The following is a 24162-nucleotide window of genomic DNA, read 5'->3' on the forward strand; positions in this document are numbered from 1 at the left end:
TTATTGTTAAATTTACTCTTTTATAATTTCATTACTTCATTTCATTGTACCAAAGGGTCGATTAAATATCGAGCACATTTTTCATCACACGATCTTATTCGATTACACTTAATCTTTACGTGATCACATGTATTTTCACTTAGCCAATTTCTAATGATCACTTCGGAATAATAACCGTTACATGGTGGATCAGCATATAGCACCACCCTTATAATCAATTATATTCGGTGGAATCAACACATAGAAACCACCTTTATTTTCAATGATTTCTGGTGGAGTCAGTACATAGAAACCACCTTTATAATCAATGGTACACGGTGGAATCAGCATATAGCAACCACCGTTATAATCAATGGTACCCAGTGGAATCAGCACATAGCAACCATCTTTATAATCAATGATACTCAGTACACGTAGTAGCTTGCACATAGTACTACACACGTGACCATTACTATCACTTTCACATAGTGGCCTGCATACAGTCCATGCCACACATGTGATCATTACTGTCACTTCGTTCGTAACTTTTCTATTCCGGAGGTTCAACCGGGAAATTTTTCACTTTTTCTCACTTTTCTTTTTCACTGATCAAAGTCAATTTCTCATCTTTCTTGATTTATAATCACACATTAAACTTATAAACACTCACATTATTCAATCTAGTCCAAAAATCACACTTTGAAAAAATATATTTTTGCCCTAAAATTTCACAAAATTACGATTTTGCCCCTAGGCTCGTACCATACTCATGTGAGCATTGAGACCTTTACAAAACGTCTCAAGTTGGATGCAATGAGGGGTTCCGTGATGAGGGAACTTCCGTCGTAATTCTTTGTACCTTTCTCATGCCTCATACAAGGACTCGTCATCCATTTGTTGGAAAGTAGTAATCTCGTTCCTCAACCTAGCATTCTTGCTAGGTGAGAAATACTTCATGAGGATCTTCGGTAGGCATTCCACTAAATTGGACCACTGTCTGAAGCATCTGGAACATGACTGGCTTCAACTCAAATTGTTGTGTCTCGATTTCAGGTCTCCTAATACTCGATTTAAGATCAAGAAACACTGGCACGGCATATTATCTTAGAGCTCTATCCCTATCATCAGCAATAAGGATAGGATTTTGGGCAAGGTTTGCTCTGCTTCCATGATTCAGATTTTCAAAGCTCATCTCTTTGATCCTTTCTGACTTGCTTGTCTCCTTCTTTTTCGAAAATTTTTTTCAATCTCAGGGTCTACGAGGAGTAAATCAATAATTCGATCAACACTCATAAACACCTAAAATAAAACAAAAAAAATATAACTAAGTTAAAATTTGAACAAAAAAATAAATCAAAGTTCAAAATTAACAAATAATAACTCTTAGAAAAGTCCTTGGCAACAGCGCAAAAAACATGGAATAATGGAAATGTGCAAGTGTACACAATCGCAACAAGTAATTAAGTGACAAGTAAATTTCAAGTCTTCGTACCCACAAAGATTGTGAAAAGAATTATTTATGAATGCAATTAAAAACACTTTGGTGAAGAAAAATATTTTGATGTTGAGGAAGTGATTCAAAACTAAAATTTAACTAAGTAAAATAAAAAGTAGAAGTTCTAATGCACGATTTCAAAAGATTATTTTAATCAAGATGACATAATTGCGTTAGATTAACTACATTTCTTAACTTAGAATTACTAAACTCATGTTCATGTTGTTACGAATAAATTCACGGCAACTTGGTAATTTTCTAACTACTGCTTATACATACTAAATTAACTAATCTCTTGAACATTTTCCAATGTCAATTCAAACAATTAATCAATCTTCATAAGCACATAAAATATTAAGTGAGGTAAATGTGTATTCCTACCTTGAAACAATTTAATCACAATAATCTTACAAGTTATGCAAGGCTAATGTACCTTTTAATACCGTCGCTAAGTTAACCCTCAGCTACCTTAGAAGATTAAACATGCACTAATTAAGTATTGTGTCAATTAATTACAATTTCAACATGATTAAATAATTAATTCATTAGTTACCTTACAATTATAATGCAAGAATAACTTAATCATGATTTTACTTAATCAAACAACTTACCAAGGCCTATAACAACACAAACACAATTTTAATAACTTAGGTGGATGAAATGCAATCAACCTAGCATGAATTAAATTTAAGTCATATTAATTAAACTAAACATATCAACATAAAAAGTATTCATATACATGTTCATAACAAAAATAATAAAAATTAAAGGATAGGGAATCAGAATCAAATCTTATATTTCTCCGAAGCTTGACTAGTCTGCTCTGCTCCTCCTTCTCTACTTGTCCTTATTCAATCAAGGCTTCTACGAGCACTTGAATATTGCTACCAATGGTGATTGAAGGGCTCTTTTCCAAAATTGGAAATTGACAAGGGAATGGAAGGGAAAACTAAAGAACAAACGAAGGGTTTTGAAGAGAGAAAGTGAGAGAGACGTGAAGAATGAAAAGATGAGAGGTGTGCTTCAAATGAGCAGCCAAGGGGGGTATTTATAGGTTGAGTAGGCTGCTAAAAATAGAAAAAATCATTAGTCATTGACTCTCCCTATGGTCGGCCACACATGTGTCAAGTTTGAAGCTTTCAAACTTGCTAAATTTAGCTAGGGGCAAATCTTCAAAAGCTTGATAAGTGGAGGGGTTTGAATGCAAATTCAAGGAAAATTAAAGGGCTTTTTTACAAGCCAAATAATCAGCTAAATAAGTTGATTGGGTCAGCATATGGGACGATTTTGGGCAACCCATTGCTTGGTTGGATCGGTCTTCTCGGTTTAGCACAACTGGCCTCCTTTCATAATTTAAGTAATAATAATTATTTAACCCAAAATAAATTGGATAAAAAATAATTATATTATGAATTAATATTCATAAGTTGGACCATCTTTTGCTGGAAAATTAATTCGTCTTGATACTTCAAAAATCGCTTCTTGATTTTACGTTTCTAATAGTGTTTGCCGAGCCATTTTTCGCCCTTTGTGCGAATCTGTCTAAAATAAATAAAAAATAATCAAAATTTATTATAAAATTAATTAAAATTCAACATGTTAATAATTTAAGTACATTTAATTATTTTATAATTATTATATATTTTTTGACAAGAATTACTACGAAATTGCATGAATTTGAGTGAAAAAGGGCATGAAAAAGTGTATATTTTCGTGTTTCTAATACCCCTGGATGTACTTTTGGTACCCTGTTTAGACTTCAGTAATTTTGAATTGAATAATATATGAATTGTATTCAATATATTGTTAGATTAAATGATATGCTACGGTCTTACTAAGCTCTGTAAGCTTATTTGTTCTTGTAGATTGTTTTGTAGATCATTATTGCTGACACTTTGGACAGATCAAACCTTCAGCTCACATTATCCAACGACTTTGGTAGTTTGTGTATCTCCTAGGGTAGTGGCATGTATAAACTTATGTAGTTGAATTTGAGGTTAAAATGTATTTATGATGTTATAAAATGGTGTTTGATGAATGTGTTTATAATAACAAAATGTATTTGGGTTTTCATGTCATGTATGCATAATAGGTTATGATGCTTACTTTAGAAGGTACTTTTGGTCACTTTTGATAATAATGAGAATGGTTTATTTGTATCATTTCATGGTTTGAGTCATGGAACTACTTTAGGTTATATGTTTATTAGGTTTTTGAAATTGGTAGTTGATGAATGTAAGTGGTAAAGTTTACATGATTTGGTAGGTTTTGGTAATTGATATTAAGGTGTCTTGTATGGCATATTGGTTGAATGATCTTGGACTATTGATTTGGTCATTTTATGTAGGCTTTGGGTCATGTTTTAATTCCTTGATATAGTGTGCTAAAGGCCTTTAGGTGGTTGCATGGTTTAGTGTTGGAAATGGCTTGTTTTTAGGAAAATTCATGTCCACACAGCTTGAGACACGAGCGTGTGACTCAGTCGTATGTCAGGTGACATGGCCGTGTGTCTCCTATAAGTTTTAATGCATGCAAGTCAGGCTGTTACACGGCCTAGAACACAGCCTGGTACACGAGCGTGTGACTTGGCCGTGTGACCAACTCAAAGAGTTACACTAGTGAGGACACGGGATGGGACAAGGTCATGCGTCCCTATTTTGATTGTTACACTACCTGAGACACTGACGTGTGGCCAGTGTCTCAGTCGTGTGAGGCACACGGGCATGTGACCCCTGCAGTCAATTTTTTCAAACTTTTTCTTATGCTTTCCAAATATTTTTGATTTAGTCTCGATTTGTTTCCAAATTATTTCTAGGGCCTCGAGGGCTAGATTAAGGAACAATATGCATGTCAATGAATGATTTATTTTATGTTTATATTAATGTATGAAATATATGTTTTAATGTTCTATTTTTACGGTAATGCTCTGTAACCCTATTCCAGTGACAAATACGGGTTAGGGGTGTTACACACTTAAAGCATTCAATGGTGGCTTTGTTGAAAGATTATCTTAATCGTCCTCTTCATCTATCTTTATGACTTCCACGACCTCTCCCTCCAAGCACTTCTTCACTTGTGACCTCCAAAGCTTGTTATTCACTATTATTTCTTTGAAACTTCTGCTAATGAACAAGAAGGAGCTTTGCAACTCATCAATAGAGAGACAATTAATATCTTTCAACTCCTCTATGGAACAAACAATGTAATTGAATTTCTCTATGAGTGTGAATAATATTTTCTCAACAATTTTCATGTCTGACATGCTTTCTCCCACATTTCGCACGTCATTAGCCACTAACATCACCCTATGGTGGATTTCACGGTGGGTGCCAATAACTCAAGTTTGACTAGTGGTATTAGAAAAACCAAGAAAAAAGTTCACACTAGACCAGAAGTACAGTTAGATTTGATGACCCGAGTGTGGATAATAACGGCCAGAGGATTCAATCAAAGATTTCGAAGGCGTCGTACAAATCAACCCTCTTAGGGGCTTCCTCAGAGAAGAAAAATAGTGGTTTTCTGGAAGAGGAGTTTACACTTTTGGATGGCAACGCTATTACTGAAGTGATTGAGAGTGTTCTGTCGATTACGTTATCTAACAGAGTGCAAGAGTTTATCCAATGATGAATGGCCAATATAGTTATTGTAAAATTACTAGGGGAAAGGATTGTTTTAATGTTTTGTTGAATAAAATAAATTTATTGTGGAATCCTTAGTGTCAGATCCAACTCATGGATTTTGAGAATATTTTTATCTGTTTCATTTTTAGGATGAATCAAACTATAATAAGGTATTAATAGAATGGCCATGGGTAATTTTTGGCTGGTACCTGACTGTTCAGCCACGGTCACCGAAGTTTTCAACAAGTTAGAGTGGTATCAAGTCGTAGGTTTGTTTGGATTAGGTTACCTAGACTGCTTGGAGGTTATTATTCGGATTGCCTCCAAAGGGTGATTGGTCAAACGGTTGGTTCGATGGTGAAGTTGGATGTTCATATGGATTGTGCTCGTAGGGGACGATTTGTACGATTGGCAGCCTATGTTGATTTGGGGAAGCTGTTGGTGTCAAAGGTTCGAATTAATGGTTGTCTCCAGCGTGTTGAATATGAAGCTTTACCAAATATCTATTTCCAACGTGGTATGTATAGACATGCAGTGGACGTTTGTCCTGGGATTGCGACGACTTCACTAGTGGAGGAGTCAGGTTATGTTCAACTGGTCATGGAGAAGTCGGGTCTTGAAAAGAAGGTAGAGGATGAACCCTATGGTTCGTGGATGGTGGTGGAAAGATAGAGAGGGCGTAGTTGGGCTTCAAGTGTGGGAAGAAACGACGGTTTCGAGGGCCTTACTGGGAGATCTCGCTTTACAACGCTAGGGGTTAATGAGGGAGAAATTTCTGCAGTGTTTAATGGCGAGATTAACGGGTGTGATGAGGTAGTGACTAAGGAGAGGTCTAATAGTGAGGGGGGTATGTGGTTAGGGTTTCCAGAAAAAGATGTTATTGAGACGAAAGGGAAGCAGGCCAAGCTAAGGGCTAAGGGGAAAAAAGTGGTGATGGGGAGTGGGCCAAAGTCGACCTTGAAGGTTTTAAAGCCCAATAATGGAAGCTTGGGTATGAGTTTGAATATTGGGTGGGGTGCTTTTGATGATAGATCAAGATTGGCCTAGGTGGGTGCCACTAATAGAGGGAAAGCTATAGTGATGAAAAAAGTAGAAATTTTGGCTAATTTAAATAAGAAGAAACATGCAGTGTTAACACTAATCACTATAAACAGCAAAGGAAACCACTCGATGAGACTCGTGGGATCCAAGAGAAGCAATCGGTTAATCTCTAATTAGCAATGGAAGGGTTCCTTTGTGATCTCAAAAGGAGTCTAGAAAAAGATGTTATGGTGTCGGATCCTCAAGTTGTTAAGAAAGTTATGATTGTGGATGACACTGATGGTGTTGAGGTTAATTGTCAGAATTTATTGTAGTCTTATTTCGGGTTTGGCTTGTACATTTCTTTATTTTTTATGAACACTAAAATAATTTGCTGGAATTACCGAGTAGGACATCCTCGTTTTTACAGTTTTGTTAAAGAATTCATGAAGGAGTTTTCATCATATTTGTTGTCTGCTTGAAACCTAGGTTAATGGAGCTAGGGCCGATGGTATTATTACAAAAATTGGATATCCGAATTTTTTTAAGGTGGAAGCAAATGGTTTTGCTGCGGGGATTTGGTTGTGTTGGAATGAGGATGTAATGGTGGATATTTTGATTATACATTCTCAGGTGGTTCATGTTAAAATTCGTAGTATGATGAGCTCGAATTATTTCTTTTGTTCTATTGCCTATGCGAGTCCTCATGCTATGAAGAGAAGGGAGTTGTGGCATTTTCTCAACTCTCTGGCTGTTTCGGTGGAGGGACCTTGGATGCTTGCCAGTGATTTCAATTCTATTATTGATGGAGGTAAAAGAAAATGTGGGGCTTCTATTTCACGTATAGGTTGCAAATGGTTTATAAAGTTTTTATTCGACAATGCTTTACGAGATTTGGGTGCTAGTGGTGCCAAGTTTGCATGGTGTAAAGGGGGTTTGTCACAGAGACTTGACAGAGCTATCTATAATTCAGAGTGGAATTCGTGTTTTTCTAGAATGTTCGGTGAGGAACCTTTACATACTAAAATTTGATCATAGACCGACATTAATTTCTCTTAAGCCGAGCGTTAGCAAAGGTTTAAGGCCTTCCCGTTGCCTTGCTAGTTGGATGTCTTATGTGGATTTTGGCAACATTGTTAATAGTAGTTGGAATAATGAGTTAACGGTTGGTGATAATCTGGAAAACTTCCAGGAATCTGTTAAGGAATTGAACAAACAAGTTTATGGGGATATCTTTGTACGCAAAAGAAAGTTGATTTCTAAGCTGGAAAGAGTTCACAAAGTCTTTGAGGTTCGCTCCTCTCAATCATTTCATAGATGGGAGTATGAACTGTGACAGAAAATTGAGGAATTTTAGCTCATGAGGAGTTATTGGGGTTTCAAAAATCTAAATCTGAATGGTTAAAAGATGGGGATATGAATACATCCTATTTTCATAGTTGTACGTTGGCAAGATGGGATCGGAATAAAGCCGAGGGTCTTCTAGTGGATAATGAATGATGTTTTGAGGAGGATGTGTTGAAACAACATGTCGTGCAATTCTTTAAGGAACTTTATACCATGGACTATGTGACTAGTGGTGTTTTCCCTTGTCGAGGTAAATTTCCTATGTTTTCTTGTGATGAGACGAGGGCTCTTATTTCAGTGGCTTCAGATGAGAAAGTACATAGAGCAGTGTTTAGTATGGATCCTTTAAAGGCCCCTGGTATGGATGGGTTTCAAGCTAGTTTCTTTCAGACTCAATGGAAGATTGTAAGACCGTCGGTGTGTTCTTTTGTGAGACACAGTTTGGGTGGTTTACGGTTGGATCTGAAATTGAACAGAACGTTACAAGTTCTTATCCTGAAGACACAGAATCCGGAGAGAATTAATAAATTTGCCCTATAAGCTTGTGTTCAGTGTTGTATAAGATTCTTACGAAAATGATTGTGAACAAACTGTGACTTTTGGTGGTGAAAATGATAAGTCAAAACCAATCAAGCTTTATTCTAGGCAAAGATATTGTCAATAATATTATAGTGGCGCAAAAAGTGGTGCACTCTTTGAGGAACTTTCGGGGAAACAAATGTGGTATGATCATAAAGATAGACCTCGAAAAGGCTTATGATAGAATCGGTTGGGATTTCTTACGAGATACTTTGTTAATGGTAGGAATTCCTGAGTAGTTAATTAGTGTCATATTGCATTGCGTTTCTTCTACTTCACTCCAAGTATTTTAGAATGAGACTCTTACTGACGCTTTCCAACCATCACGTGGTATAAGGCAGGGTGACCCTTTATCACCCTATCTTTTGGTCCTTTGCATGGAGAGGCTTAGACACCTTATTGATGAGGCGACCGTGAATGATAGTTGGAAGCCTTTGTTCCTCTCAAGAAGAGGGCCCGCTTTGTCTTATATTTTCTTTGTTGATGATCTTATGTTGTTCTGCAAAGCTAGTAGAGATCAAGTTGTTGTGGTAAGCAATATACTGGAAACTTTCTGTTACTTTTCTAGGTAGAAGGTTAACAAGTCCAAGTCGTAAGTGTTTTTCTCCCCTAATACTCTTAGTTCAATTATTGAGGTGATTTGCAAGAGTGTGGGATTCAACCGAATGGATGATCTTAGATGTTAACTTGGTATGCCATTATTTCATAATAGAGTTACTGTGTATATGCCATTATTTCATAACAGAGTTACTGTGCATGTGCCATTATTTCATAACAGAGTTACTGTGCATACTTTTGACTTTATTATAAGTAAGGTTAGGTAAAAACTATCTAGATGGGATTAGAGGAAACTTTCACTAGCAGGACAAATAATTTTGGTTCGGCCAGTTCTTGTTGCTACTCCTAACTACTTTATGTTTACTGTTCGGGTGTCTCTTTCTGTATGCAATGAAATTGAGAGACTTGCTCGTAATTTCATCTGGGGAACAACTAATAATACAAGGAAAACTGCGCTTCTTTCTTGAAAGATTGTTGTCGGCCTTTGGATAGTTGTGGACTGGGTTTTCGAAAGTTATGTGATCAGAACAAGATTTTCTTAATAAAGCTTGGTTACCGTCTGCTTGCGAATACCGAGTCTCTATGGGTTCAGGTGTTAAGGAAATAATATAATATACAACGGGCGCTTCCAACCTCTATCTCTTGAAGCAACTATTCATTCATATGGAAGTCATTAACACGGGTTTGGCCAGAAGTTATGGGTAATGTTTTTTGGTCAATTGGCGATGGTTGTATGACGAATTTTTGGAATGACGTATGGGTTAGGCAGATGAGACCCTTACGAGATATTTTTAGAGGATCGAATCAACCTGAAAACATATTACACGTTTGTGACTTAGTAACTGAGAATGCTCTTTGGGATTGGGATAGTCTTACTAATCTTGTTTCACGCCCCATTATTCAACAGATCGCAGTGATCATACCCTATCTAATGCGGCAAGACAAGATTGCTTGGCTTGGAAATGGATGGAAAATTATGGTTTCTCATCTTCTGCAACTTATAAGAATCTCTTTGGTCGAGTTTCTGATGATGCTGCTATTTGGAAAATGATTTGGAAAGTTCTGGCGCCTTAAAGAGTACGTGTTTTCTTATGGCTTTTATGACATGATAGATTATTGACAAATAATGAGAGAAGACGTAGGCATATGATAGAGGATGGTCTTTGTCCTTTGTGTACTGATAGTTTGGAGACAGGGATTCATGCTTTTCAAGATTGCACTTTTGCTAAGATTGTATGGCGAATAGTGGCTCCCCGACAAGCCCATAATATTTTATTTTCTTTGTCAATGAAGGAATGGTTAGTTTGAAACTTGCAGGATAAAGGTAATCTTCATTGTGAAGAAATGGAGTGTCAAACACTGTTTGTAATCTTGTGTTGGCTACTTTGGAAGAATAGAAATGAGTGTGTGTTCTCTAATAGTCACAGGAATATCGGGGCTATTGTGGATACCGACTACATGTGGGCTAGGTGTTATCAGGATTTGGATGTGTAGATGAAATCTTTGGGGACCGTGGGGAGTCTTTCGTTTTGGACTCCTCCTGTAACGGGTTAGATAAAACTCAATTCAGATGGGGCTGTGTAGAATTTGGAGCGAAGGGTTTCTATTGGGGGTGTTCTTAAAGATTCAAATGCAAATTAGTTATCGGGCTATGCGATGAGTTTCGATAACAAGTCAGTCTTTAAAGTTGAAACAAGAGCGATGTTGGAAGGATTATTCTTAGCTTGGGATACAGGGTTTCAGAAAGTTGAAGTTGAGTGTGATAATGCTTTATTGGTTGAATTACTTTTCTCTAGTTGAGGAGCTAGTAGTAGTTTAGTGGAACTGCGACTGTTACATCAAGCTTTGCATCGAAAATGGGAGATTCGTATCCGGCATATCCCGAGAACTCTTAATGGTGTTGTTGATCACATGACTAAATGTGCTAATACAGGTAGTTTTAGATCCCCATTGGCTTCGGTCATGAACTTGTTGGGAAGATATTGCAACATGTCTATTTCCTCTTGATTATGGTTCTACCTAATGCAGTCGCTTAATGCTGTCCTTTTCTTAAAAAAAAAAATCTTTTACGTTTAATTTTCTTAAAAGGGATACTGATAACTTATATTAATTTTTTTCTAATAGAATTTCGAACTAAAAGGCGTTGAATGTTATCACTTGATGCTGAACATTGATTACGTGCTAAATTAAACCTTTCTTTTTGAAAAATTATTCTAATTAGATTATCTCTTTTACTTCTAATAAATAAATTCTCTCTTTTTATTGTTACAGTTCTGCCTTTTTTTAAATTTTGTATTGGTAACTTTTAAAAAAGCTATTTAAAATAAATTATTTCGTGTTAATTAAAATACTATTTATTTTTAATTTATTAATAAAAATTTAAAAAAGATTTGATCACGCAGACAAAAATTTTGAAGCTAAGATTATAAAAAAATATATTTTAGAAATGAAGAAATTGAAATATTATTATTAAAATGATTTTATACAACAGTTGTGAATATTTATATAGAGTTTTGAAATATTTTAAAAATTAATAAATTTATATATCTAATTATATAAAATTTAAGATAAACAATACATACTGTTTTAAATTTAATGCAATAATTAAAAATAAAGTTTTAAACAAAAATTTACTCCAAATTTTATAGATGGACTATTTTGCTCACTTGCAGAAACGTACAGGGACTGGAAAGGGATTTATACCTTACATGTATTTAGATATATATATATATATAATAATTTATATCCTCGCTTATTGGAAATCGAGATAATGAATCAAAAGAACAAATTCTTCCGCCCCTAGTCGATGCCCCTAGAGGCTACAAAAATAAACATCGAAATCTATAAACTTCAAATATAATAATAAAAAAATTAAAAATCTATTGAGGCCTTAACTAATATTTGCTTGATTTTTATTTTCAGAAATTTAAACGATTGACTTAAAGAATTTTGAAAGATATGCCAAGAACTTAAAAAAATAGAAAAAGAAAAAATCTGTCCAAAATTATTTAAGAACAAAAAGTTATTTTTATTAAAAAGTCTACTTTTTCTTATAGAATTATCAAAGGGATTACTAATTCATTTAATTGACAAAATTTTAGTTTTTGTTTCCAATTCTCTAGGGATCTTTTTGTCCACATATTTATTAATTTTAGATATAATGATTTGTTCGGTCTTCTAGCTTTAAAAAAAATTATTTTAGTCATTCATTTAATTTTTTTATCTTTTTTAACTCTTAAATTTATATTGTTTGTTAAATCACCCTAAAATAGATAAAAAAGTTAATGACAATTCACTTTGTAATTTTTAATTTTTAAATAATTTTTAAAATTTATTTTTAAAATTTTTTTAAATTTTAAAAATTAATTATTGATGTGACATTCACATGACAATATATGAATATCATGTCAGTAAAATTAACAAACGTTAAATTTTTTATCTATTTTAAAATAATTTAAAAAATAATATAAATTTAAAAACTAAAAAATTAAAAGAGTGTTAAAATATTTTTTTAAACCCGTAAAAGTCAAATAAATTATTACATCAAGCTAAGGGAAAATTCGGTGGGACATGAATAATGACACCAAATATATTTTTGTTGTGAATCATTTGTTTGATTTTCAACAGGTAGCCAACTAGACCATTGGAAAAGTCATTGTATAAACATAACTAGCATTAGACAAAATACAGAAAGTCCACCATATATAAACGTCAACATCGTACAATTAAAACTTATCACTTTGTTTCCTTCACCTCCTGAGAGTCTCCTATAGGGAAAAAGAAAAAGAAACCAGACAAATGGTTAAGAGTGTGTATGTGGCATCTCTGGCTTCCTCTATGGTTGTCAATCTGTTGTTTATGATCATCAATATATATGTGGGTGGTGAATGGAGCCTGAGTTGGAGCTCAAAAGCTGAAGCTGAAGCTGAAGCAGTGTCAGAAATAGCCTGCTCAGGGCATAGAAGAGCTTACCTGGATGGTTTAGTTGGTGATGGAAATGAACCAGTTTGTGAATGCAACACATGTTACACAGGCCCTAACTGCTCTCACTTTATACCTCACTGCACAGCGGATGCTGATAGGTATCACTTTGCAACCTATGATATGAACACTAGCTCTTTTTCCTGCTTTCGGTCAAGTTTTAATCTTTTCATTTATGGTTCATATTCTTATCACATCATGTCTAACTTTAATCCTATCATAGAGATGAAGTCTTAAGCTCTAAATTACTTGGGACCCCAAAAACGAAAAAAACAAAAAAACCTTAGTTGGGATGATGATGAAGTCTTCTTAATTTCGGAAAAAAGTGATAAAATTAGATGGAATTTCTCTGTTTCTCTCGGCCATAGGTTATGGACGAAACAAGAAAAAAATATGATTGTTTTGTTTTACCATCTCATAATTAAAGGTTAAAGAATCTGTTTTAAGTGAGGTTTTTTTATCAAAATAATATAAAAATAATAATTAGTTACGAAAATGATATTAGAACTATATTATTTACGAAAATAAAGTATAATTTGTCATTTTTCTATTGAAAGGAAATAAAGATGTAAAATTACAGTTTCATATAATCTTTTCTTTTTTTACAATAACATTAGATGTCTTATTATTATTTTTAAAATACCCGGATTTTCTGTTAAATATAGTACAAAAAACATAAGAGCAAAAAAAAAAAGATTTTTGTGCTACCTAATACATTAACATCGGTGATTTTTTTTTAAAAAAAAAGTGATAGAAAAAAAATTTGTTATAAAAAAAAATCTCATCTTGTCATATAAAATTATATTATTATTCTTTGAATTTCTCTCCAATTACTAGTTCTTTAAAAAGATAAATTTTTTTTTTCTAGAACTCGATGAAACGGATTGAAATAGCTCATAGTTGAGTGTTTTTGTGTACCCTCTTTATGGAAGTCAATTTCCTATTTATATGGCACGATTTTATGATTTGATGTAATAGGATTAGGTAAGTCCTATGTAGGTCAACACGTGTTTCCTGAATAGGAGTTCCTATGCATGATGATGCAAACTCATTCAGGCGGACTATATGGTGACAAACTACATATCAACGAAGCATAACTAGGTTGTAGGTTGGTATGGAACCAGGTCGATTGGATCGAGGTGAATACCATAACACATACGTTATAGAGGATAATTATTTCATAAAAATTTTTTTATTATTTTTTTAAAGTTACTTTCAGTCTTTTATAACAATAATTTTTTTTAAAAAAATTCAAATTATTGTTGTCTGACACATTGGCGGCATCACCTTAAAAAATTATTTTTTTCTTCGTTTCTGATATTTATTCTATATTTAAAGGGAATATTTAAGTGTGGCGACATGTTAGTAACACCACTTAAAAAAATATTTTTCTCTGATAATAATTGATAGATGAGTGTGTAAAATTTAAGATGGTGTTGCCTAATAAGGTAGCAACACTCAATAACACAGTAGAAAACAACTTATTTTTATAAGTAATCTATATCTTATACCATTTTTGTATTTAATTTGTTTTTATATTATTTTAATAAAAAAAACTCGTTTTAAGTATATATTTATATATATTATATTGGTTTTCACGTTTATATCCATTTGAACCAAGTGGGTTCCACTTACTAGGCCTCACAAATACTTTTCCTTCGGCTATCCACTTTGGATTCACATGACTGAATATGCAGATTATTCCCAAGTTGTGGCACTAACAGATACCTTCCCCCCACTAAGCTATCAGCAGATATCTTACATGTAGGTGTCTGAAAAAAAATTAAATCGAAAAAATCAAATTAAATACAAAATTAAAATTTTTCCGTTTATTCCATCTTTCCATTTAATTGGTTTATTCAATTGGTTTTTAGTTATAATATTTTAAACTGAATAAGCCATAACTTATAAGACTAAAAGTCTACAATCTATTTACATACACAAACTCAATTTTAAACCTTAAACTCAAATACTAGTTAAAACTTAATACTCTTAAAAGCCCAAACCAATGTTACTTAAACCGGACTGGAATGATTGGTTGGATTGATAACCGGTCAGGGTACTAGTCCGGAAGGTGCTTTTGAACAGTTGACTGAAAACTGGTACGAATTGATTGAACCGACTAAAAAACAGCTTAACCGACGACCGAACCAATTGAATTGATCCTTTTTTTAAAATTTTAAATTTTTAATAAATTTTTAATCTGACCAGTAAATCTGTGACCCGAACAGTTCAACCAGTGATTCTATTTAAAAACATTGGCATAAACCCTTTAAAATTTAAAACTCAATACCCATCAATATTTAAAACTCAAATTGATAATTTAAATTTTTTATGTCATTCATTTTTTTAATTTAATAATAAAAAACTCAAATTGATATATACCTATTAAGAATAGTAAAAGACATGAAAATTATATGTTGGTCATGTAAGAAAATTAACATTTTTCATGTTCATTAAAATTGTTTGATTTAATTTTTAATATTTTTATAATAAATTTGAAATCAAAATAAAATTAAAAGTAATACTATATAAGAAATTGAAGAGGACTATTATATGAAAAAAAAATTATAAGTACATACTTTTTTTTAACTAAAACAAGCTGAAAACTAAAAAATTGAACTGAGCTAACCGAAAATTCTCAATTCAGTTTTATTTAATTTTGCTCTCTAAATCGATTTAATCTATTCAGTTTATATGAATAATTCAATTTATTCGATTTCTAGTATAGAAAAACTAAAACAATCAAATTCACATCCCACCTACATGATTGTACTCCATGTTAAAAGGTAACATTAGATTAGTGAAATTAAAATAAAATTAAAAAGAAATTAGAAGGAAAAACTAAAAATTTTGTATTGAAATATTTTAAATTCAATTATTAATTCTTTTTAAAGAGGCCAAACATGGAATTTTTTCCATTTATTATGAGGCTAAAAGGGACTAACTTAAATTATTAATTATTAAGAGTAGCTAAACCTAAAATCGCACAACTCTTACCAACTTCATTTTTAGAAATGAGGCCTTTAAGTTAATGCAAATTTTATAAAACAATTTTGGCCCTTTAAAAACGATAATTTTAAGTCAATGCAATAATAAAATTACATTCTTTTAAGAAAATTATAATTCAATTAAAAAATAACAATTTCATCCTATGGAGCCATAGATTTGGACAAGATTTTCTGGTTAATGTTGACTCAAATATTAATTTAATAAAAGATATAATTTTATTTAAATTTAATTATAAATCTAACTATATAAATATAACAATATTAATATATAATATATTATTGTTTTTTGAATGGTAAAAGGAGCATTTTGGGTCAAGGATCTCGATGATGAGAATTTCAAAAAAATCAAGGCCCCGATTAGACTCACCTTTCTTTTAGTTTAGACTTGTTATATTTAGAGTTAAACTATCATGGATAATATTGTATTAGGAGTTAAATTACATTTTATTTTTGTTATTTAAAATTGAGTAAATTAGACTCTACATTAAATCAAACAATAAATTAGTTCTTTCTGTTAAAATTTTCATATATTTATATTGTTAAAAATTGATATGACTGACAAAATAATCAGATAGTAGCACATGGCGTGTCATGTATGCCTCATGCTGATGTATAGAGATTAGTTTTTAACAATAAAATTGATGAAAATTTTAAGAGAGAAATAAATTTGCTTTTTGATATAATATACAATGGCTTATTTGTCCATTTTTTAAGAAGAGAAGTAAAATGCAATCCTACTCTTAACACGGAGCTTCCATAGTAATTTTAGCATATTAAGGTTAAGTTGTCTATGTTATTGCTATTTATTGCTTAAATTCAGTAATACTAGTGACAGTTCGAACAAATTTCCAATATATATTCACAACATTGTGTGTGTGCATTGCTCTCCATTGCAACTCCTCGTGTTACTTGATCTGCAGATTCTCGTAATTGACGTTCTAGATAAAAGGTCAGCCAATGTTGACATAGAGGTGATCATCTATAAATAACACATTTTACGTTTATGATGAACCAAATGTAGTGGAGATCCATTATTTCTGGAACCCTTTTGGATGCAACATTCAACTAGTAGTGCACTGGTAGTATCAGGGTGGCATCGAATGAGCTATAGCTTTAATGATAACACTCTCATCTCACAACATCTGGAAAGCCTCATCCGCAAACTACACGCATTCGTAGGGACTGCAGTCACACAAGATAGATATATCGTTTTCGGTGCCGGTTCAACCCAAGTCCTTAGAGCCGCAGCTTACGCATTGTCTCTTGCAAATTCAAGCTCCTCCCACTCACCTACACGAGTTGTTGCTTCAGTCCCTTACTACGTGGTTTGTTCCGCACCCACCCACCACCTACGTTCATTAAATCTACCTTTCGTTCATGATTGTTGATTTGTATCCAAACTCAACTTTGACAGCTCTACAAACAACAAGTTGAATATTTTAATTCCGAAAAGTTCAAGTATGAAGGAGATGCTCATACATGGAGGAATAGATCAGAGTCAGATGCTAGTACAAATGTGATTGAGTTTGTAACCTCACCAAACAATCCTGATGGACTGTTAAACAAAGCTGTTCTTCATGGCCCTAATGCCAAAACAATTTATGACCGTGCTTATTATTGGCCACATTTCACACCAATTCCAGCTCCTGCTGATGAAGATCTCATGGTGTTTACACTTTCCAAACTTACTGGTCATGCTGGTAGCAGATTTGGGTAAATATTAACTAAAATGGCAAAACTTTCATGTTCATGGTCGCTAATATAGCTTAACAACTTTTTTTTTTTACACAGGTGGGCAGTGGTAAAGGATGAAACTGTGTTTAACAAAATGGTATTACACATGCAAGTCAATTCCATAGGTGTTTCAAAAGATACTCAGTTAAGAGCATTTAAGCTTTTGAAAGCAATCCTAGAAGAGGGAACCCAAATATTTGACTTCGCATACCAGACAATGAAGAGCAAATGGGAAAGATTGGCCACCACCTTATCCTTGTCGAACCGCTTCTCTCTTCAGAAAATTAATCCTCAATACTGCTTTTTTTACAATAAAGTCAGAGAGTCTTCTCCAGGTACGTCTCTCGACCTTAATTGCTCCTTCTTACCATTGCTATGCAGCCATACAGAATGTGTTTAACCTTATGATTTTGTGGCAGCTTATGCATGGGTAAAATGCGAGAAGGAAGAAGATAAGGGCTGTTATGCAGTTCTCAAGGCAGCTACTATCATTGGTCGTAAAGGAAATGTGTTTGGTTCAGAAGATAACTATGTTCGACTCAGCCTGGTCCGAAGCCAAGATGATTTGGATATATTAATACAACGTTTACAAAAATTAGTCTCAGAGGAAGACGGAGCCATAAGTATGTGAAGAATGAGATCAACATTTTTTGATTAAAACCTTCCATCGCTTGCATATATAATCGTTTGTATTACAAAAACATGGATAGAGAGAGGTCAAGCAGTCCATTGACCTTCTTTATCAGTGTTAAGAGAGGGAAAGGGTTCATGTCAATTAACCTTTTAGATCTGCATTCTTTAAAGGATAGACATGTGTCTATTGAACTTGTGATGTGTATATGTGTATGTCGATACTTGATGCATCACTCAATTGTTCAAACTTGCTTGTGAAATATTTGTCACAAATATGATAATGAATATGAATATTCTTTAAAGAATATTCTTAAATGTTGCTCTCATTTTCTTAAATATAATAATAGGTAGTTAGTTATGTTAGTTAGCTAATTAGTACTAAGTAAAGAGGTCTATATATATGTACATAGCAGAGAACTTTAATCTATAAGTTGTATTACTCAGTTTTCTTCATTCTCTTGTTTAATAAACTGTTTCTATTCACCATTTTCATCAGTTTCTATACGATATACAAAGAAATTTATCGGCTCTTTTCTTCAACTAAGTTTCGATTTAAGGGCTGTCGAGTCTTTATATTGGATACATGCATTCTACTTCAAAGGACATAAAGATATGATCTTGAGAATAGGTATGAAGAGATGCTTGCTTGAAAATATATTTTGATTTGGATATAAAGATATTTGAGACTTAATTTTGAATCAATAAGGTTCACTTCAATGATTGTTTAGACTTGATCTGAAATTGATTTTCTTCATATTGATGAGATAAGATTGAAGATACTTTGATCCAAAAATTTTCTAGACTTGATTTTGGATAGATAAATCCATTTCAATTGCCTTTTAAACTTGATTTTGAAAGACAAAGCTGATTTTTATGTCATATATAGTAACAAGATCAAAGAGAGTTTGGTCCGAGGTCTTTGAGATTTTGATCTTGATGCTTCAAAGGCTTTTTAAATTTGCGGTCAATTCTTTATTACTTTTGAAAATTTTAGTTTAAGATTTAAGTGTTAAGTATATTGCTGCTGTACAGGCCCTATTTTGCCCGAGCCTAGGAACAAATAATAAAACCCAAAATAACAAAAAAGTCCAAATTACAAATAGGCCCAATATGGTCCAAATCAGAAAAAAAACCTAGCAGCCCAACTGGCCCAAAAACATCAAGCCCTAGCCCAGAAATCTAACACAATCAGAGAAACCCTAGGGTTTCCCTAAACCTTTTGCGTCGTAGCCCTTGTTGCTGCCCATGTGCTTCAGCAGCACATTCGACGCCCGAGGCGGCCTCCAGTAGCACCAAAATGGCAAAGCCTTTTGCCAATTGACTCCACAGGCCTGCAAGTAGCATGAAAAGGAAATAGGAGCAGCATCAAAAGAGCAGAAATAGTGAAAAAAAAGCATTGATATTTTGGCTTTATAAGCCCAGAAAAAAGGATGTAACAAGGGGGAGAAAATAAAAACAAAAAAATTCAAAGTGATTTATTTTTTTTATTTCAATTTGTCTATTTCTTTTATCTTTATTTTTATTATTGTTCTTTTTATAAATGAAAATAATCTAAAAAAGAGGCTTACCGGAGTCATCCCGTGACCGCGTTGTCGGAGGGTGGCTCTCCGCCGTTGGGACCAGACCTGAGGGGGCCGAGGGATTCCTCGTCCTTTTCTTAAGTTTGGAGGGTGTTTTTGGTATTTTGGGCCTCGGATCGGGGTTCGAGAGTTCATTTTAGGTCGAAAGGGGCTCCCTTTTCTTGAAACTCCGACCACCGTATGCGGTAGCCGATGGGGCTAGCTGCCGAAACCCCCAGGCCGGAGAGGGGAGATTGAGAAAGGCCCTCTGGTTTTTTTAGGAGGGGAAGAAGAATGATTTTTTTTAAGAAAAACTGATTTATATGGAGCTACTAAACGGCGTCGTTTAGGGCTGGTTCTGATAGCCCTAAAACGACGTCGTTTCCCCTCAAGGATCCACGTGTCGACCTGACCCGCAGGGCAGATCCGCGCGTTTTGACTTTAATGGTCTATTTGTGTGATTGGTCCCCCTACTTTCGCGGAGCGTTTAATGTGATCCTTTTCTTCTTTTGATTTTGGCCACAAACTTTTGCCTCTGGTTCAATTCGGTCCATAGACCATGCGCAGATGTCGTCCCTTGGAACGACGCCGCTCAAGTAACGTGGGAATATTTGCCTTCGGCCCCTGCATTTTTACGCGCGGCACAATGGGACCCTAACCTTTTTTATTTTCTTTAAATTTTGGATCTTTAATTTTATTTCTTTCTTGATTTAGCCTTTTTTTGTTATTTTATTATTTTATTAATTAATTCGGTTATTTTTTATTTATTTATTTCTCACTATTATATTATTATATTAGGCTATTATTTGTGTATCATTGTTGTTATTATATTTCTATTTTATTTATTATCTAAGTTTAAATATCTTTTAATTTCATATTATTATTATTATCATTATTATTATTATTACTATTATTTGCTCATTTGTGCCATTTAATTTTAGATTTAATTATATATATGCATATACATCTTTGACTTAAATATATCCTTATTTATATTTTTATATATACTTTATAATATACATATATACGTACATATATTATAATCTACACATATATATCTTTTGTATTTTTCTTTATAATTTCGAAACACATATATACATATATTTTTAATATACATTCATGTGTACATTTTACATTTCATGTGTTTTACCTATTTTATAACTTCAAAATACATTTTTATACATGCATATGTATTTTATGACAGGTATATATATACGTACATACTTTTATATATATTATCATAAATATATATACACATACTCACATTTTCATAATTTTCATACACGCACATATATTTTTATAATATATCTATACATACAGATACACATATATTTTTGTAACTTATTTATATTTGTATGTGTATTTACATATTTATATTTTTTTTCTCATATATTTTAATACATATCTTCTTATATCTAAATACCCATTTTATTTTCATAAACACGTACATATATATACATTTTTATATATCTTTTTTATATTTTCATATTTTTATTCATTTATTTATTTACATTGTCATCATTATTTTGAGAGAATGTTTAAATTTTATTTGCTTATTTATTTGTTATTTTATATGTAATCGATTTGTCTTTTTTTTCTTTATTTTTGTTGTGGTTGCTCGTATTATCTATGTTCACATCGTCGTATTCATTATTTTCATTTTTAACACTACATAAATTTTTTCTTCCAATTAGTAAGAAAGGAAAATTTTGAAAATAAGGGTAATACTCGGTATTTGGGATCTTTGAGAGGTTTGAGCCCTAACGTATTAGGTTCCAATTTTCTTCGTGAATCTAAATAATCGAGAATATTTTTTAATCAAAAAAACATAAATAAAAAGTTCATTATCGGGAATTCAATACGTTGTGTCCTAACACATTAGATATGACACGTTGTTTTCTCGAGATGAATATTTTTTTCTAAAAAAATAATAAAGGCAATATTTTGCGTTTGGAAATTTGAGAAAACATGCCCTAATGTGCTGGGTTTCAATTTCTCGTTTAGCCAAATAGCCAAATACCCTCTTAAAGTTTCAAAGTATGGGTTTTGGAAACCATAAGGTGATATTGGTTTCGAGAGTTTAAAGTATCGTATCCTAATGTGCTGGATGTGATATTCTTTCGGAACAAGAGAATCCTAAATTTCAACCCATATTGTTCGAAAATTTTTAGGATCGTATTTTTAAAATTCTTCAAAGTTTTCAATCTTCGACACTAAGACATTAATTAATCAACTAGGTACCAATTTTGGGCGTTACGAGGGTGCTAATCCTTCCTCATGCATAACCGACTCCCGAACCTATTTTTCTGAATTTTGTAGACCAAAAGAATTGTTTTAATAAACCTAAACCGTTTATTAAAAATAACCGTTTTACGAGGTGACCCGATCACACCTTATCAAAAAAGATTGGTGGCGACTCCCACATTCGTTTTCATTTTTCAAAATCCAAGTCGACCCCGTTTTATCCAAAAAATGGTGTCAATAGCTTGGCTACTCCGCTGGGGAAGCATAAGAGAGTCAAGCCATAAATTGATTAATTTTTGTCTTTTTTGTCGAAAATTGAAATTTTGATTTTTAACATATGATCCTCTCATTGCATTTCATCTGTTTTGAGTTATAGTTTTCATCATGTTTTTTACTTTAATTTTTATATCTCTACACATTGCATTGCATGACCGTGGGTCACACCCTTTTAAGTGGGAGTGAGAAACTATTCCTTCATGAGGTCTTCACCTCCATGCGGGATAGTGGATTGCTTTTGAGATACATCTGTACCTATGTCTTCATGAGATTTTCATCTCCATGTAGCCATAGGGAAATGTATTCCCTTGAACTGAACTCGGTCCATATGAACCTATAATGGGTGAGGATCGAGGAATCTACAAGTTCGGGTACCCTTTCTTTAGAACTGAGCCGCATATAGTGAATCCTAAGAACCTACCCTAGGTAAAGTCGTACCAAACCCTAGTCGTCACCCGAATAGGTGCTTTATTTATTTCTTGCTTGCTTGCTTTTGTTTTGTACTAACCTATTTTCTTTTATTTTGGTTATAATTGCTTTGCATTCTCATCATAGAAAAGAGGTGTTGATTCAAATTTGATTGCTAAATAGAAAGTTTGTCATGGAAAACAGGTTTCTTGATAAAGTGGAATATAATGCGACTGCCCGAATATGGTCTGATTAAACATAACAAGAGAAGGCTGAAAGTTCGTGGAGGAATATACGACTATGCTTCGCTGCCTGAGGATTCAAACCGACAAAGATTGTTCGAGAGTCGTCAATGTCCCGACCTTTTTAAAGAAGCTATTGAACATCACGAAGATGAGTGAGCAATGGGTCGCGGCTCGGATCAATCAAAAAGGAGATAGAGGAGGTGCCATTTGAAGAGTTTTCGAGATTCAGTCTTAATATACAGATTTGAGGAAAAGGATCGGTGCCTTCACTTCGAGCATTAGGGAAATGTCGTATATGTAAATATCCATTTTATGTAAAGAGATTTGTTTTCTAGTAAAGTTGTTCTAATAGAATTGAATCAAGATCAACGCCTCTTTCTTTTTGCATTCATGCATCTACATTACATTGCATGCATCTTTTCATTCAATAACATTACATTTTATTGCATACAATAAATTTCCTAAAATCCAAAAGTGCATTGAGTTCAAAACTCTAGTATAGAGCCAGATAGATGATAAAGAATTGGAATTCTTTGAAGATATCGGTCGTATGGAAAGGAAAGATGTTTGTGCCTTTCAAGAAGGAACTAAAAAAAAAACCTATCAGGAATTTGTTTCTACATCCCTAGAGGCATTCTGGACAACTGGACTGTGGAGGAAATTTTTGTAGTTTTTAGGACCATTTCAGAGTAATATTCAGAACACTCTTATTTTACTCTAAGCCTAAGAGCAATAGAAAATCTTTTTGTGAAAAAGGCACATGTCCACTATTTTTATTTCAACGAAATGCATCTTTGTGTCTTGTTTTGGCAAACATTCTTTTGTTCCTTCCATTTCAATCATACTCATACCACACAAATAATTCCCCTTTAATTCATTTGCTTTTTGAGTTTTCTTTCGTTCCTTTAACAGGTCTCTAGATATCAATGATATGAGCGACACTGCTATTGACTCAGAACCACCTTTTGAGCAAGATATGTATCCAGAGGAACCTCAAGACTTTGAAGATGACCAAGACTGTAGCTTATCTCCTAATTTGTTAAGGGTGGTAGAACAAGTCGAGAAACAGATCCTACCCTACAAAGAATCAGTGAAAATTGTGAGCTTAAGAGAAGAGAAAGAGGTGAAGATCGGAGGCTGTATCATCGAAGAGATGCCATTGAGTTACTCCAAGAATTCAAAGATGTTTTTGTATGATCAAGATATACCTAAGCTACTAAGATCTGTGGACGCTGTTGAAGCTAAAAAAATCTTGGAAGAGGTCTACAAGGGTGTCTGAGGAACACATGCTAATGATTTTGCAATAGCCAAGTAAATCATAAGATTTGGGGTACTGCTGGTCCACCATGGAAGGGGATTGCATCAGTTATACCAAGAAATGCCATAAGTTCCAAATTTTTAGAGTCAAGATTTATGTGCTTCCTTCATCTATTCATGTTCACTTTTCCATAAACTTTCTCTATGTGGGGCACG

At 33.3% G+C, this 24162-nt stretch overlaps 1 protein-coding gene and 1 non-coding gene across 2 annotated transcripts; both read left to right on the forward strand.

Moving 5' to 3' along the window:
* Window positions 1–799: 799 nt before the first annotated feature.
* On the forward strand, window positions 800–906 carry LOC121214280 (small nucleolar RNA R71). The gene has a single exon (XR_005909864.1). It is a non-coding gene; the product is annotated as a small nucleolar RNA R71 (small nucleolar RNA).
* Window positions 907–12328: 11422 nt separating this feature from the next.
* LOC121213677 (tryptophan aminotransferase-related protein 4) lies at window positions 12329–18106 on the forward strand. The gene is made up of 5 exons (XM_041086566.1): window positions 12329–12680; window positions 16612–16915; window positions 17005–17303; window positions 17382–17659; window positions 17744–18106. Exons 1-5 carry the CDS (start codon window positions 12397–12399, stop codon window positions 17953–17955), a joined length of 1377 nt encoding a protein of 458 aa, XP_040942500.1. The 5' UTR covers window positions 12329–12396; the 3' UTR covers window positions 17956–18106.
* The last annotated feature ends 6056 nt before the right edge of the window (window positions 18107–24162 follow it).

Source organism: Gossypium hirsutum, chromosome D01, assembly GCF_007990345.1.
Source record: "Gossypium hirsutum isolate 1008001.06 chromosome D01, Gossypium_hirsutum_v2.1, whole genome shotgun sequence".
In the NCBI taxonomy this organism is placed as follows: Eukaryota; Viridiplantae; Streptophyta; class Magnoliopsida; order Malvales; family Malvaceae; genus Gossypium; species Gossypium hirsutum.